This window comes from Rutidosis leptorrhynchoides, chromosome 6 (assembly GCF_046630445.1).
Source record: "Rutidosis leptorrhynchoides isolate AG116_Rl617_1_P2 chromosome 6, CSIRO_AGI_Rlap_v1, whole genome shotgun sequence".
Taxonomy (NCBI): Eukaryota; Viridiplantae; Streptophyta; class Magnoliopsida; order Asterales; family Asteraceae; genus Rutidosis; species Rutidosis leptorrhynchoides.
In genome coordinates this window covers 366,641,582-366,657,395 of record NC_092338.1, presented here as the reverse complement: position 1 = coordinate 366,657,395, position 15,814 = coordinate 366,641,582, and the positions used below count along the sequence as shown (strand labels likewise).

Below are 15,814 nucleotides of genomic sequence, written 5' to 3'. Positions count from 1 at the left end.
ATGGAAGGATGAGCAGGAGAAAGCGTTTCAATTGTTGAAGAAAAAGTTAACTACGGTACCTATATTGGCATTACCTGAAGGGAATGATGATTTTTTGATATATTGTGACGCCTCAAAGCAAGGTCTCGGTTGTGTATTAATGCAACGAACGAAGGTAATTGATTATGCGTCTAGACAATTGAAGATTCACGAACAGAATTATATGACGCATGATTTGAAATTAGGCGTGGTTGTTTTTGCATTAAATACTTGGAGGCACTACTTATATGGGGTCAAAAGTATTATATATACCGATCACAAAAGTCTCCAACACATATTTAATCAGAAACAACTAAACATGAGACAGCGTAGGTGGATTGAGTTATTAAATGATTACGATTTCGAGATTCGTTACCACCCGGGAAAGGCAAATGTGGTAGCCGACGCCTTGAGCAGAAAGGACAGAGAACCCATTCGAGTAAAAGCTATGAATATTATGATTCACAATAACCTTACTACTCAAATAAAGGAGGCGCAACAAGGAGTTTTAAAAGAAGGAAATTTAAAAGATGAAATACCCAAAGGATTGGAGAAGTATCTTAATATACGGGAAGACGGAACCCGGTATAGGGCTGAAAGGATTTGGGTACCAAAATTTGGAGATATGAGAGAAATGATACTTAGAGAAGCTCATAAAACCAGATACTCAATACATCCTGGAACGGGGAAGGTGTACAAGGATCTCAAGAAACATTTTTGGTGGCCGGGTATGAAAGCATATGTTGCTAAATACATAGGAGAATGTTTGACATGTTCTAAGGTCAAAGCTGAGCATCAAAAACCATCAGGTCTACTTCAACAACCCGAAATCCCGGAATAGAAATGGGAAAACATTACCATGGATTTCATCACTAAATTGCCAAGGACTGCAAGTGGTTTTGATACTATTTGGGTAATAGTTGATCGTCTCACCAAATCAGCACACTTCCTGCCAATAAGAGAAGATGACAAGATGGAGAAGTTAGCACGACTGTATTTGAAGGAAGTCGTCTCCAGACATGGAATACCAATCTCTATTATCTCTGATAAGGATGACAGATTTATTTCAAGATTCTGGCAGACATTACAGCAAGCATTAGGAACTCGTCTAGACATGAGTACTGCCTATCATCCACAAACTGATGGGCAGAGTGAAAGGATGATACAAACGCTTGAAGACATGCTACGAGCATGTGTTATTGATTTCAGAAACAGTTGGGATCGACATCTACCGCTAGCAGAATTTTCCTACAACAACAGCTACCATTCAAGCATTGAGATGGCACCGTTTGAAGCACTTTATGGTAGAAAGTGCAGATCTCTGATTTGTTGGAGTGAAGTGGGGGATAGACAGATTACGGGTCCGGAGATAATACAAGAAACTACCGAGAAGATCATTCAAATTCAACAACGGTTGAAAACCGCCCAAAGTCGATAAAAGAGCTACGCTGACATTAAAAGAAAAGATATAGAATTTGAAATTAGAGAGATGGTCATGCTTAAAGTTGCACCTTGGAAAGGCGTTGTTCGATTTGGTAAACGAGAGAAATTAAATCCAAGGTACATTGGACCATTCAAGATTATTAATCGTGTCGGACCAGTAGCTTACCGACTTGAAGAAATGTTTTGCTAAAGAAGATCTCACTATTCCATTAGACGAAATCCAAATCAACGAAAAACTTCAATTCATCGAAGAACCCGTCGAAATAATGGATCGTGAGGTTAAAAGACTTAAGCAAAACAAGATACCAATTGTTAAGGTTTAATGGAATGCTCGTAGAGGACCCGAGTTCACCTGGGAACGAGAAGATCAGATGAAGAAGAAATACCCGCACCTATTTCCGAAAGATACGTCAACACCTCCAACTGCTTAAAATTTCGGGACGAAATTTATTTAACGGGTAGGTACTGTAGTGACCCGAACTTTTCCATGTTTATATATATTAAATGAAATTGATATTTACATGATTAAGTGTTTCCAACATGTTAAGCAATCAAACTTGTTAAGACTTGATTAATTGAAATAGGTTTTATATAGACAATTGACCACCCAAGTTGACCGGCGATTCACGAACGTTAAAACTTGTAAAAACTATATGATGACATAAATATGGATATATATATATATATATATATATATATATATATATATATATATATATATATATAGTTATCATGATATTATGATAAGTATGTACCTCATTAAGTATTTTAACAATGAGTTATATACATAAAAATGATACTATTGAATTAAGAAAATTGAAAACGGTATATATAACGATTATCGTTATAACAACGTCGTACTAATTACATATGAATCATTTTAAGATATTGATACACTATATATAAACATGTTAAATGATAAGTAAACATATCATTAAGTATAATAACAATGAACTAAATATGTAAAAACAAGACTACTAACTTAAGGATTTCGAAACGAGACATATATGTAACGATTATCGTTGTAACGACATTTAACTGTATATATATCATATTAAGATATATTAATACATCATTATATCATGATAATGTAATAATTTAACATCTCATTAGATATAATAAACAATGTGTTAACAACATTTAACAAGATCGTTAACTTAAAGGTTTCAAAACAACATTTACATGTAACGACTAACGATGACTTAACGACTCAGTTAAAATGTATATACATGTAGTGTTTTAATATGTATTCATACACTTTTGAAAGAATTCAAGACACTTATCCAAGAACTTCTACTTAACAAAAATGCTTACGATTACATCCTCATTCATTTTCATCAACAATTCTACTCGTATGCACTCGTATTTGTACTTGTACAATACACAGCTTCTAAATGTATTTACTATTGGTATATACAATCCAATGATCAGCTCTTAGGAGACCATGTGAGTCACCTAACCATGTGGGAACTATCATTTAACATCTAGCATGACTTATGAGCAAGGAAACAAAAACAAGAACTCCTTTTAACCCCACTCACCTTCACCACTCATCACCTACTCCATTTCACTTCCAATTTTCTTCCCAATTCTCTCTCAAAACACACACACTCTTCCATGAACGTCTAAGTTACTATTTTTCCAGCAAAAATTATCAAATACAAGCTTTAGTTATTACCTATAATCATCATAAAAACAATTACTCAAGAACACATCAAGAACACTTCCAAGTCTACAAGTTTACTTCCAAGTTTCCTAATCCATTCCAAGCAATCATCTAAGATCAAGAAACCTTTGTTATTTACACTAGGTTATCTTTCTAAATCAAGGTAATATTCATATTCAATCTTTGATTCAATTTATATAACTATAACTATCTTAATTCGAGTAATAATCTTACTTGAACTTGTTTTTGTGTCATTATTCTATTTCAAGAACTTCCAAGCCATCAAAGATCCTTTGAAGCTCAAGTTATTTTTTTATCATTTCCAGTAGGTTTACCTACTAAACTTGAGGTAGTAATGATGTTCATAATATCATTCGATTCATATATGTATAACTATCTTATTCGAAGATTTGAACATGTAATCACTAGAACATAGTTTAGTTAATTCTAAACTTGTTCGCAAACAAAAGTTAATCCTTATAACTTGACTTTTAAAATCAACTAAATACATGTTCTATATCTATATGATATGCTAACTTAATGATTTAAAACCTAAAAACACGAAAAACACCGTAAAACTGGATATACGCCGTCGTAGTAACACCGCGGGCTGTTTTCGGTTAGTTAATTAAAAACTATGATAAACTTTGATTTAAAAGTTGTTCTTCTGGGAAAATGATTTTTCTTATGAACATGAAACTATATCCAAAAATCATGGTTAAACTCAAAGTGGAAGTATGTTTTCCAAAATGGTCATCTAGACGTCGTCCTTTCGACTGAAATGACTACCTTTACAAAAACGACTTGTAACCTGTATTTCCGACTATAAACTTATACTTTTTCTGTTTAGATTCATAAACTTAAGTTCAATATGAAACCATAGCAACTTGAATCACTCAAAACGGATTTAAAACGAAGAAGTTATGGGTAAAACAAGATTGGATATTTTTGCTTGTTGTAACTACGTGAAAATTGGTAACAAATCTATATTAATCATATCCTAGCTAACTCATATTATATTATACATGTATTCTAATATATTATGTAATCTTGGGATACCATAGACACGTATGCAAATGTTTTGACATATCATATCGACCCATGTATATATATTATTTGGAACAACCATAGACACTCTATATGCAGTAATGTTGGAGTTAGCTATACAGGGTTGAGGTTAATTTCAAAAATATATATACTTTAAGTTGTGATCTAGCATGAGACATGTATATACTGGGTCGTGGATTGATTCAAGATAATATATATCGATTTATTTCTGTACATCTAACTGTGGACAACTAGTTGTAGGTTACTAACGAGGACAGCTGACTTAATAAACTTAAAATAGTAAAACGTATTAAAAATGTTGTAAATATATTTTGAACATACTTTGATATATATGTACATATTTGTTATAGGTTCGTGAATCGACCAGTGGCCAAGTCTTACTTCCCGACGAAGTAAAAATCTGTGAAAGTGAGTTATAGTCCCACTTTTAAAATCTAATATTTTTGGGATGAGAATACATGCAGCTTTCTAAATGTTTTACAAAATAGACACAAGTACGCGAAACTACATTCTATGGTTGGATTATTAAACCGAATATTGCCCCTTCAAGTCTGGTAGCCTAAGAATTAGGGAAATGACCCCTAATTGACGCGAATCCTAAAGATAGATCTATGGGCCTAACAAGCCCCATTCTGAAATTTGGAATGTTTTAATACTTCGATTTATATGGTGATTGCGATTGCCAATTTATGACATACTTGCGAGTATGCGGGGAATATTCTATATGCATTATGTTAATGTCGGTTACCAGGTGTTCATCATAGAATGATTTTTATACACTTGCGAGTGTAGGATTATTGAATAAATGAAATCTTGTGGTCTATTATATTAATTTGATAATATATAGGTTAAACCTATAACTCACCAACATTTTTGTTGATGTTTAAAGCATGTTTATTCTCAGGTAATTATTAAGAGCTTCCGATGTTGCATGCTAATATATGGACAAGACTTGGTGTCAGCATGCTTGTATAATATTGTTTAAAACTGCATTCGAGATTTACTTTATTGTAACATATTAATATTGTAAACCAATATGTATTGGTAGTGTGTAAGTGTGATATTTTTAGATTATCATTTCTGACAATCTAGGTGGTGTCCTTTTAACCTTGTCGATAAAATAAAGGTTATGGTTTGTTTTAAAAACGAATGCAGTCTTTTAAAAATGTCTCATATAGAGGTCAAAACCTCGCAACAAAATCAATTAATATGGAACGTTTATAATCAATATGAACGAGACATTTCATTTCATACGATATTCATGCGAGCATCATTGTGAGGGAGATATGTATATGGTTGATGTGCGTGTGACTTCAATGCACGTACGGTATTGGACTCGGACTTCAAAGAGACAAAGTCAAAGCATTACTTGTTTGACGAGTGAGCAAAGGAAAACCAAAGAGGCTTCCACATCCTTGGGAGAGTATTGGAGATGTTAGGAACTTCGAAGGAGCCAACGATCAAAGCCAACTATATTGATACCGGCAATATATGAATAATTGAAGCTATCAAAGATGTGATGAGTATACACTTGATTGGCCGTATGCCCCATACATTCCGGGGGGAGTTTCTTAAGTTTTTCGAGCTTACTAATTAAGTCAAGTGTTGGGGGGGAGCTAAGTGATTTCAAAGAAGATCTTTCTCCATTGGGGTTTAGTCAAAAGCCGGGACTTTAGCAATTTTCCGATAATCGTGCTAAGTTAGAAGATGCTTGTTTCAAGATCGTTCTTAGTTCACGTAGGAAAGCCCAAGTACTTTGAAGGGGGAGATTCTAAGATTTCGAGGTATTCTTCATCAACATGAAGTGATGCAATGATGAATGTCTACCTTACGCATTCCGCTGTGCAAACTCAAAGACCGTTGAAAGAACGATGACATCAAGTTTTGAAGATTTCAAGATCTTCATCAACGGCCGTACATCATTCGGGGGGGGGGGGGGGGGGGGGAAGTTAGTTAGCAATAGTTGATTCTTTCCTTGTAATGTTGTATGTTTACTAGGGAGTTAGTTTTTGGAAACCCGTCTCACTCCTGGGGGGAGATTGTTAGGTACCCGAGAAGGAGTAAAACATGTTTCCCTAGCCTTATGGAGGATCCTTTATACGAGGCTGTATAAAGGATCCAAGGCTCCCTAGATTAGCCAAGTTTAGCCACTGTTATGTAGAGATTTTCAAGAGAGCCGTGGAAAGTCAATCTTGACTGATTGACTTTCTCTCTCAATCTTAATGGTTAATCTTCGCATTTATAGTATTCATGAGATCTAGGATCCTACATCGGGTGACCATTGACATCCCTAATCCAAGTACAAAGATTTTGTACTCAATGGAAATGTCAAATATGATTTAAGTAAGTATTAAACTTTTGTAAACTTGGTTCAGAAAACTATTGTTTTGTTACTAATCTTAATAAAGGACATGAACCTAAATCTTTCTATGAGAAAATCATTAGATCAAAATTGGGATCAAGCTATGAATGATGAAATGGAAGCTCTAAATAGAAATAATACTTGGAATGTTACTGATTTACCTTTAGGTAGAAAACCTATAGGATTCAAGTGGATTTATAGAATTAAATATAAGTCAACTGGTGAAATAGATAGGTATAAAGCTAGACTTATAGCTAAAGGTTATAGTCAAAAGGAAGGTATTGATTTTGATGAAACTTTTTCTCCTGTTGTTAAGATGGTTACTGTCAGAATTGTGATTACTATTGCTATGCAAAATAATTGGTCATTGTTTCAGATTGATATTAATAATGCATTTTTATATGGTGATTTAACTGAAGAAGCATATATGTCTCTTCCTGAAGGTTATTTTGATAAAAATGATAAAAAGAGTTTGTAAGCTTGTTAAATCTTTATATGGTTTAAAGCAAGCTCCTAGAATGTGGAATAAAAAGTTTTGTGATGCTTTATCTTAGTATGTTTTGAACAAAGTGTTAATGATTATTCTTTGTTTACAAAATGCAATGGGAGTGAATGCATGTACTTACTTGTATATGTTGATGATATTATCTTAACTGGTAGTAATCCAGAAGATATTGAAAATTGTAAAAAAAAAAAATTGAAAACTAAATTCAAAATAAAAGATTTGGGTAAACTTAAGTATTTTTTTGGAATTGAATTAGTTTGAAGAAAGTGCTTGTTTTGTTCTATTTCAAAGAAAATATTGTCTTGAAGTTATTTCTGAATTTGGTTTGTTAGCAAGTAAGCCTACTATTACTCCTATTGAAACTGGAATTGTTATGTCTACAATTGATAATTATTCTTCTTCTGATTTACCCTTAGCAGATATATTTTTTTTTCAAAGGCAAGTATTATTAATTAACTAATAAAGTCTAGCAAGAAGCTAGAAAATACAACACGAGACCACGAAAGGACGCGACCAACAAATAAGGGATGGCTTGACCACCAACTCGAAACTACAAGGCAAATCAAGAAACTAAGTACCAATGAAAGAAACTAAACGAAAAAACAACACACGAGGGAAGCCAATCACGAAAAACTTATGAGATGTCACTCGAGTTAACCACGACCCCTTCCAAATAATATTACGCGTCTGAATCAGAGCATGAGCAGTAATCCTCCTCGTCATCATCTTCATCCAAAGTCTCCATCAGATCAACTAGATAAGCTCTTTCATACCATCTACGTTCGTCTAGACATTTTCTACGCTTCAAATGTTTTCTTTGAAGGACAAAATTGGTAAAATGATGTTTTATTAAAGGGGGCATTTTTCTTTTCTTAATTCGAAAACGAGCTACCGCAGTATTAATAGCCTTTTTACTGATTATATTTTAACGACCCAATTTATCCATGTCAGGCCCCTGAGTTTCAGTATCACATAGAACAACATTTGACAAGGATCCATTATCACAAACATGAGTATCATCCCCATATGAAGGCCCATACGAGGATGAGGCTAAAGATTCCATATTAGGCCCAATAGACACTGAATCTATAAACACACATGAAGACCCACTAGTTGAATAATTTTCAGTTTCTCTATTTGGCATAGTAGTGGAATTTGGCCTTAAAGCATGATTATGTTCCTCATGAGAATTCAAAAACACATTGGTTGAAGTGTCACCCGTGCTATTTTTAAAAGTACCAACCTTATCTTCTGACAATATATTTTCTACATTGGATGAATAGAGGGGTGCACAAGAATCAAAGCCATGAGACACTTTGGTTTCCTCATCCTTCACATCTAGACAACACACCCTAGTCGGAAAAACCACCTCGTCACCGGCATCTTTTGCCGAATAATTATCTACCGGATTTTCATGAATCTCCTTGGAGTTCTTTTCATTGCCATTTTTCTCATTCCCGGCCAGATCGCACGATTCAGAACCCACTGATGTAAAGATCGGAACATTTCTGTACTCACACTTGGACATGGTATCACGTTGATCGACAGGAAATACTCGAAATTCTTCAGGACCTGAGGATTTGAACGAGAGATGTTTAGATTCAGATTTTAACTCGACATCACATTTCAAACCATCCCCTTTAACGACTTCATATGGTTTTTGATTTACTTCGACCAATGTCCAAGATAACTGGTCATTGTTATAGCTAAATACAAGATTGTGATTTTTCACAGAGTCGGGTAGATTAAACACGAGACACTTACCACCAACCTTTATTTCAATGTGATTACTAATCGAAAAATGTACCTCTGAAGTGTTTTGGCTAATACCTTTCACAGTATCCATAAATGATCTCCCCATCCACCTTGAAGTCTTAGAAAAATAAGGATTTCCCATAGCAGCGTAGTGTTTATCTTTATTAACCGAGACCGAGATGCCATCTTTATTGTCGAAGTTCGCAGGGCCCTTAACTACCTCACCATCGCCATGACTAAGAACACCAGTTTTTCTATCCTTTGCTTTATAAGCACGAACCCACTTACCATTAATTTTAATGTTGTTTAAGACTCTAACGAAGTAGTCGATGTCCGAAATGCCTTCAAACCTCACAAAACCAAAGCGTTGCCCGCTTGTCAATCTTTTCCGAGCTAAATACACATCCTTAACTACACCATATCTCTCGAACAACATCCAACAATCGACTCGAGACCACGAATCCGAAAAGTTAAAGAATAGGAACGAGCTTACACGGATTACCACACGACGACTCAGTACACGAATATTCATTCGACTTCGACGAGGAAAATACCATCTCACCCTTTCTCTCAACCATGCTGACTTGATGATGAGAAAAATAAATTTAGAGCCATAAGATGAAGAAACTTGTTGACGTGATGTTGGAAGTGAAATGAATCAAAAATAAAAGACGAAAAAAAAAAAACTGATCGAAAAAGGAGAGTTGGGAAGTTATGGTGGTGGAATATGGTGGAATCCCTTTAGCGGATATTAGTGTATATCAAAGTCTTATTGAAAAATTGATTTATATTACTTAGAAGATATTTAAAGGGGTCTCCAGGTACTGGCATTACTATTTTTAAGTGTGTTAATTTTTCTATATATGCTTATGTTGATTCTGATTATGCAAAATCTTATATGCAAAGAAAGTCTGTTACAGGTTTCTGTGTTTTTATTGGAAATTCCTTAGTTTCTTGGAAAAGCAAGAAACAATCTACTGTATCTAGATCATCTGCTGAAGCAGAGTATAGAACTCTTGCTTCAGTGACATGTGAAATTGTTTGGATTTTGAAAATTATTGCAGACTTAAATATTAAAACTGTTTTACATGTTAAAGTTTTTTGCGACAGTAAGTCTGCATCGCAAATTGCCAAAAATCTTGTTTTTCATGAAAGAACTAAACACTTTGAAGTAGATTTTTTTATTATTAGACAAAAAATCTCTTCAGGTGTTATTGAAACACAACAAATTTCTTCAAGTGATAATATTTCTGATATTTTTACAAAAGGGCTCACTGGTTCACAACATAATGAGTTGTGTAAAAGACTTACTTTATCTGATGCTTTCCATGTTTAGATTAAGGGAGGGTATTGAAATTATATTGTAATCTAATCATGGATTATTTGTTGTCATTGGATTCTTATTTCTGGGTTAAGTAAACTGCAGGGGCCTTGGAGTCATTTCTGGAAGTTAAGTTTGGTGGTCAAAGTGGAAACAAGCAAACTTTGTTGCTGAACTTCAAGAGTGAACCAGAGGGTGAAATTTAAGTTATTATATTAGCTTACTTATTTTTTAATTTATTCATTATTCAGCATCTGTTTTTTTCTTCGTTCGATTGTTCTCTCAAACCCTATTAGGGTTTCATCCTGTATTGATTCGATTACTATTACCGTGAGTATAAACAAATTCAAATCTGTTGAACTTGTTTGTGAGTGACTGTGTGAACCTTTGTTTAGTTACAATCAAAGAATTAGGGTTTTTTAGTTTTTTGTAATTTCTCAACTTCCTGTGATTGGAAGATTATTTTGTTGTGCATTTGTTCACAGTCAAATGAAAATAGAACTTAATACGAGAAGAAAAAAAAACAAACAGCTCCTTACAATGCTTTCAAGAACTTACGTTTTGAATTTTAGTAAGTTTTAAGTCATAAGCTTTCTTTGAGAATTTTGAACAGTGAAAATATTATAAACACTCTCTCTAGCAATGAGCTACAAAGAAAGAGCAATATTTACAAAGGCTTTAAATGCCATAAGTTATAAGGAAATCATTATGAGTTCTATTTCTTAACCAAGAAAATGAATAATAAAGAATGGGCCAATAGCCTAGTGGTGAATGACTCACTCTCCCTTAGGGGGGGTGAGGGTTCGATTCTCACTAGGTGAGGATTTTCCAAATAATTGGATCAAAAACCATTCTTACCGGACCCAAATGATCCCTTGATCCCACGCATGCGAAGATTGAAACAATGACAATGCAGGTTCGTTTATCGGGCATGGCATGCTGTGGGGAATTGGGTGATGGTGTTTCGCCAGGCTCCAGTGGGCTACCGGGGACCGCTGGATGGGTTGACAAAGTCAACACAGGGCTAACATGTCCCTGCCGATACACATGTTTTTTGAAACAAAAAGAAAATGAATAATAGCACCAAAGAGCATTTGGCTCAGCGGTATCGTGGTGGCCTTCCAACTAAGAGGTTGAGGGTTCAAGTCCCACTTAGGACATATTCGTGGTTGTAAATATTCGTGTTAATAGTTTGTGTGAGTTTGTCTTTCAAAAAAAAAAAAAAAAAAAAAATGAATAATAGCGGAATAAGTCAAATAATTGGCTCTTCTTCGTAGTGCTCAAATAGAAGTGAACATTGTTCCCAAACCCCGTAAGATCCAAAAAGTGGATACATCAATAACATATCTTACGAATCACATGTATCTCTCTGTATGAATCCATTGTTCATAAATGAAGCAGGTGTATCCGCTATGCCGATCCACCTGATAAGAGCCCAAGTATCCTTCGCCATGCAAGATGTGGCCGCAAGTCTCCAATGTCAGATTGTCAGAAGTTTGACGCGGTGGCAAGGGTAATGTGGAGAAGACCGCACATGAGATCATCAAATATTCATTATTATACAAAGGAACCTAATTTGTATGTAAAAAATTCGCTTGTAAAAGCGAATCAATTGATTATATCACTCGAAGCTTGAAATGCAATAGAAAAAATAGTTTAACCTAAAATCGAGATCTCCAATATTAGTCTAGGCGATGTACAAAGTTACAAACCACAAGTTGAAGAACTGCAAGTACAACAATCAGTAAGATATAGAATACTAACAAGGGTGATTCATGTTTGAATCAGTTCACATCTAGTATAGGTAACGGTTTTAACTTCAAATGTAAATAAGAAACTATAAACTATATATAATTAATTAATATGCACAAAATTTAACAAATGAAATAACAAACCATAAAAAGTGCTACCATTTTTAACAGACTTTTTTGCTCAGTTGGTCCCTCTATTATACCCCAAATCGCTGGTTTGGTCCCTCAGTTTTTAATTTGGCAATCAGAGTCCCTTTATTATTTTAATTTTGCAATTGGAGTCTTCCGTCTAACGGACATCCAAATCGAACGTTAACTCCCATCACGTGAGTTACACGTGATGGGTAATATCGGAATTAATTTTAATTCTTGGTACTGAATAAACCCAAACGGGTATGGTCCCCCACTTTTATCCACCGATTTTCACACTCATCCCTCCAAATAGTGTTAACCACGAAGTAAAACCTAAAAGCAAAATTGATTATCAATGGATGATTCAATGGATGATTCATGGACTATTCGTACATCAGAAACTGATCAAAAGGCTATCGACCAATTATACGGTATGTTTTATGCACCCAAAGCTCATAATTCTGTGGAACCCTAAATATTATTAGGTAATTGTTTTGTTAACTTTAATTTTTTACACATTTTTCAGATGTATACCCTGATTTGTTCACGATTGTGTTACATCATGGTGGATATTTTAGAATGGGTAGTGAAGTTGTGTACACAGAAGGTAAAATTGATTACATTGATTGTTTTGACATTGAAAAGTTTTGTTTAGGACAACTGGATTCAGTCATGCAAGAATTAGGTTATGATCCCACCAGGTCTGTGGTATATCGTTTTCTTAAACCCAATACAAACATGGATACTGGGTTAAATCTTTTAAATGATAATGAACATAGGGACTATTTGCTTAGTTGTCTAGAAGATGGTGATGTGATTTATAGGCAAATTGATGTGTATGCTGAACATGAGGATATTAAAGGGAAGAGGTTATGGTCAGAACAAATTAATAATGATAACTTAGTAGTTGGTGGTGTTCACAGTGATGGGAGCTTAGTAGAGGGTGATAACAGTGAAGGTAGTGACTCTGAGGATAGTGATTACATTGTTGATGATGAAAATGAGATTTTGGATGTTCATGTAGAGATGAAAGATTTTAATTTTAACATTGATAAGAATGTAGAGTTTATGGGAAATGGCTGTAACTCATTTGAAGATGATGAGGTCAATATTGAGGGTACAGAATTGGAAGTGTTGAACAATGATGGTTTTGAAAGCTATGATTCTCAAAGTGATGAAGAAGGGGTAAGGAAGAAGAGAATTCGTAATCATAAAAAGGAGGTTGAAGGTAGTGTTCAAGTGGGAAAAACTATCTTCTATCTTGGACAAAAGTTTGAAAGTAAATCAGAGGTTAGGCAAGCTGTGAGAATGCATGCTATTGAAACTAGGAGAAAGCTAGTTATTGTTAAGAATGACAAAAGAAGAATTAGGGTTAAATGTGAAGGGTTGTGTATAAATTCAAAAGGTGGTGAGATAGTTAGTCAAAGTGATTTGTCAAAGAAGACAAAATGTGATGTGGGGCCCAGTAACTTAAGAGTTAAAGGTGGTGTAGTTGGGAAGAGTAAAGACAAAGTGACTAGTCAAATTAAAAAAGCAGGGGAATCTTGTAGTGGGAAGACTAACAAATGGGCAAAAAGGGAATTACACATTGTTTGTGAGTGGGTGTTGTTGGTATCCAAAGAAAAAGATAGTGAAGAATGGGAGGTTAGAACCTACAGACACCAACATGAATGTCAACCTGCAAGAATACTAAAATTCTGCACTTACCAATTTTTATCAAATCGGTTGGTACCTCAAATTCAAAAGAATCCAAAGATACCAATTAAAGCTGTCAGATCATATTTGGAAACAGAAACTGAATTAATCATCAGTGAGCATAAAGCATATCGTGCTGTGAGAAAGGCAACAAAGATGATTCAAGGGGATTATAAATCTCAGTATGCTGAGCTCAGAGATTATGTTTGTGAATTAAAGAGAGGTAATGTTGATACTACTGTTAAGTTTGAGGTTGAGCCAGGAACCCTAAAGTCTGAAACTAGGGTTTTCAAGAGAATTTACATTTGTTTGGGACCATTGAAGAAGGGTTTTAAAGCAATAGGTAGAGATCTACTTGGGTTGGATGGTGCTTTTATGAAACAACCTGCAACTGGTTGTATTTTGAGTGCTGTAGGGGTTGATTCAAACAATGGCATATATCCTGTAGCATATGCCATTGTTGAACAAGAGTGTGGTTCATCCTGGACTTGGTTCTTAGAGTGCTTGGGTCAAGATCTTGACTTGTCTACCAATTCTAACTTTAATTTTATCAGTGACAGGCAAAAGGTAAAAATTACTTGTTTAATTCATATTTAATTTAATTACATTACATTTGTTAATGGTTAGTTACTTTAACTTTTATTGTTTTATGCTGTTAGGGTTTAATACAAGCTGTTACAAATGTGTTTCCTTGTGCTGAGCATAGACATTGCCTTAGACATATTCATGGGAATATGAAAGGGGATTTCAGGGGTGTTGCTTATAAGAATCACTTGTGGAGATGTGCTAGTGTAACAACAGTTCCTGAGTTTGAGCAGGCTATGCAACAATTGAAGGAGTTTGATAATGAAGCTTTTGTTTGGTTAGCTAAAATTCCTGCCCATCAGTGGGCAAGGAGTCATTTTACAGGAAGGGCTGTATCAGATGTGTTGCTCAGTAACATGTGTGAGTGTTTCAACAGATGGTTAGTTGATGCACGTGACAAACCCATAGTTACAGCTTTAGAATACATCCGAGAGTATTGCATGAAGAGAATTGTTAATGTAAAGAAAAACATTTCCAAGACTAATGGCCCTTTAACACCTGCAGCCACCAAATTGTTTGAGAAAATCAAATCTGAGGCTCACCAGTGTACTGTCTTATGGGGTGGAGATCAAAGGTACCAAGTGAGTGGAAAAGTTAATCAATATGTTGTGGATATGGAGACTAGATCATGTGCTTGTAGAAAGTGGGAACTAACAGGGATACCTTGTAAGCATGCAATTGCAGTGTTTTATAACATGAGTGAAAATGGTTTGGAAACTGGTGAACCAGAAACATGGGTTCATCCAGTGTATTTGTTAGATACATGGATCAAAACTTACCAATACACCATTGAGCCATTGAATGGGAGAAGCTTATGGCCAAAGGCAGAAGGCATGTTCACTCTGGTATCACCAAAGACTATTTCCACACCTGGTCGTCCAAAAAAGAAAAGAAGGTTGTCCAAAAATGAAGTTGATGTCATTGGTGATAGTGGTAAACTTAGCTCAAAAGGTATGCTCATTTTATTTATTAATTACATCTAGTACCATTTCAATTAATATGGTATTTATTTTGTTAATATTTATAGGCAAGCTAAAGAAGTGTGGCACATGTGGTACTTATGGACACAATATGAGTACTTGTACAGGTGAGAAGAAAAGAAGTGGGAATGTGGATAACAAGTGGACAAAAAAGACAGTGAAAGTTAAGCTATCTTCAAAGAAGACAATGGTAGTTGGAAAAGGGAAGAAGAAGAAGTGAATGTTGGTGGTGGTTTGTGTTTTAATCATGTGTTTTATGTCTACTTAAAACTTGTTATGTGACTTGGTACAATGTTTGTATTTTATTAAGGTGTGTTGTTGTCTTTTGGTAAGTTTAAGCACATTTGGTAACTGGTACTACGTACTTATGTTGACTTTTGGAATCTATGACATTTGGTAATGCTTGTATGTTTGTCATTTCACTTTAGTTACAATGTATTGTCTGTATGTTTGTCATTTCACTTTAGTTACAATGTATTGTCTTGTGTTTTTGGTTACACTGTATGACTTTGGTTACAATTTATTGTCTACAC

The 15,814-nt window shown here is 34.7% G+C and overlaps 1 protein-coding gene across 1 annotated transcript; it reads left to right on the top strand.

Annotated features, from left to right (window-relative positions):
• Positions 1-12,073: 12,073 nt before the first annotated feature.
• LOC139854864 (uncharacterized) lies at positions 12,074-15,692 on the top strand. The gene is made up of 4 exons (XM_071844140.1): positions 12,074-12,452; positions 12,548-14,283; positions 14,376-15,252; positions 15,329-15,692. Exons 1-4 carry the CDS (start codon positions 12,377-12,379, stop codon positions 15,499-15,501), a joined length of 2,862 nt encoding a protein of 953 aa, XP_071700241.1. The 5' UTR covers positions 12,074-12,376; the 3' UTR covers positions 15,502-15,692.
• The last annotated feature ends 122 nt before the right edge of the window (positions 15,693-15,814 follow it).

What these genes read in the sequence shown, in the direction of transcription:
- LOC139854864 (XM_071844140.1), top strand. Translation starts at nt 12,377, where the DNA reads ATGGATGATTCAATGGATGATTCATGGACTATTCGTACATCAGAAACT. An exon ending in TTATCAGTGACAGGCAAAAG is followed by an intron (nt 14,284 to 14,375) that starts GTAAAAATTACT and finishes TTATGCTGTTAG; the next exon opens with GGTTTAATACAAGCTGTTAC. An exon ending in TGGTAAACTTAGCTCAAAAG is followed by an intron (nt 15,253 to 15,328) that starts GTATGCTCATTT and finishes TAATATTTATAG; the next exon opens with GCAAGCTAAAGAAGTGTGGC.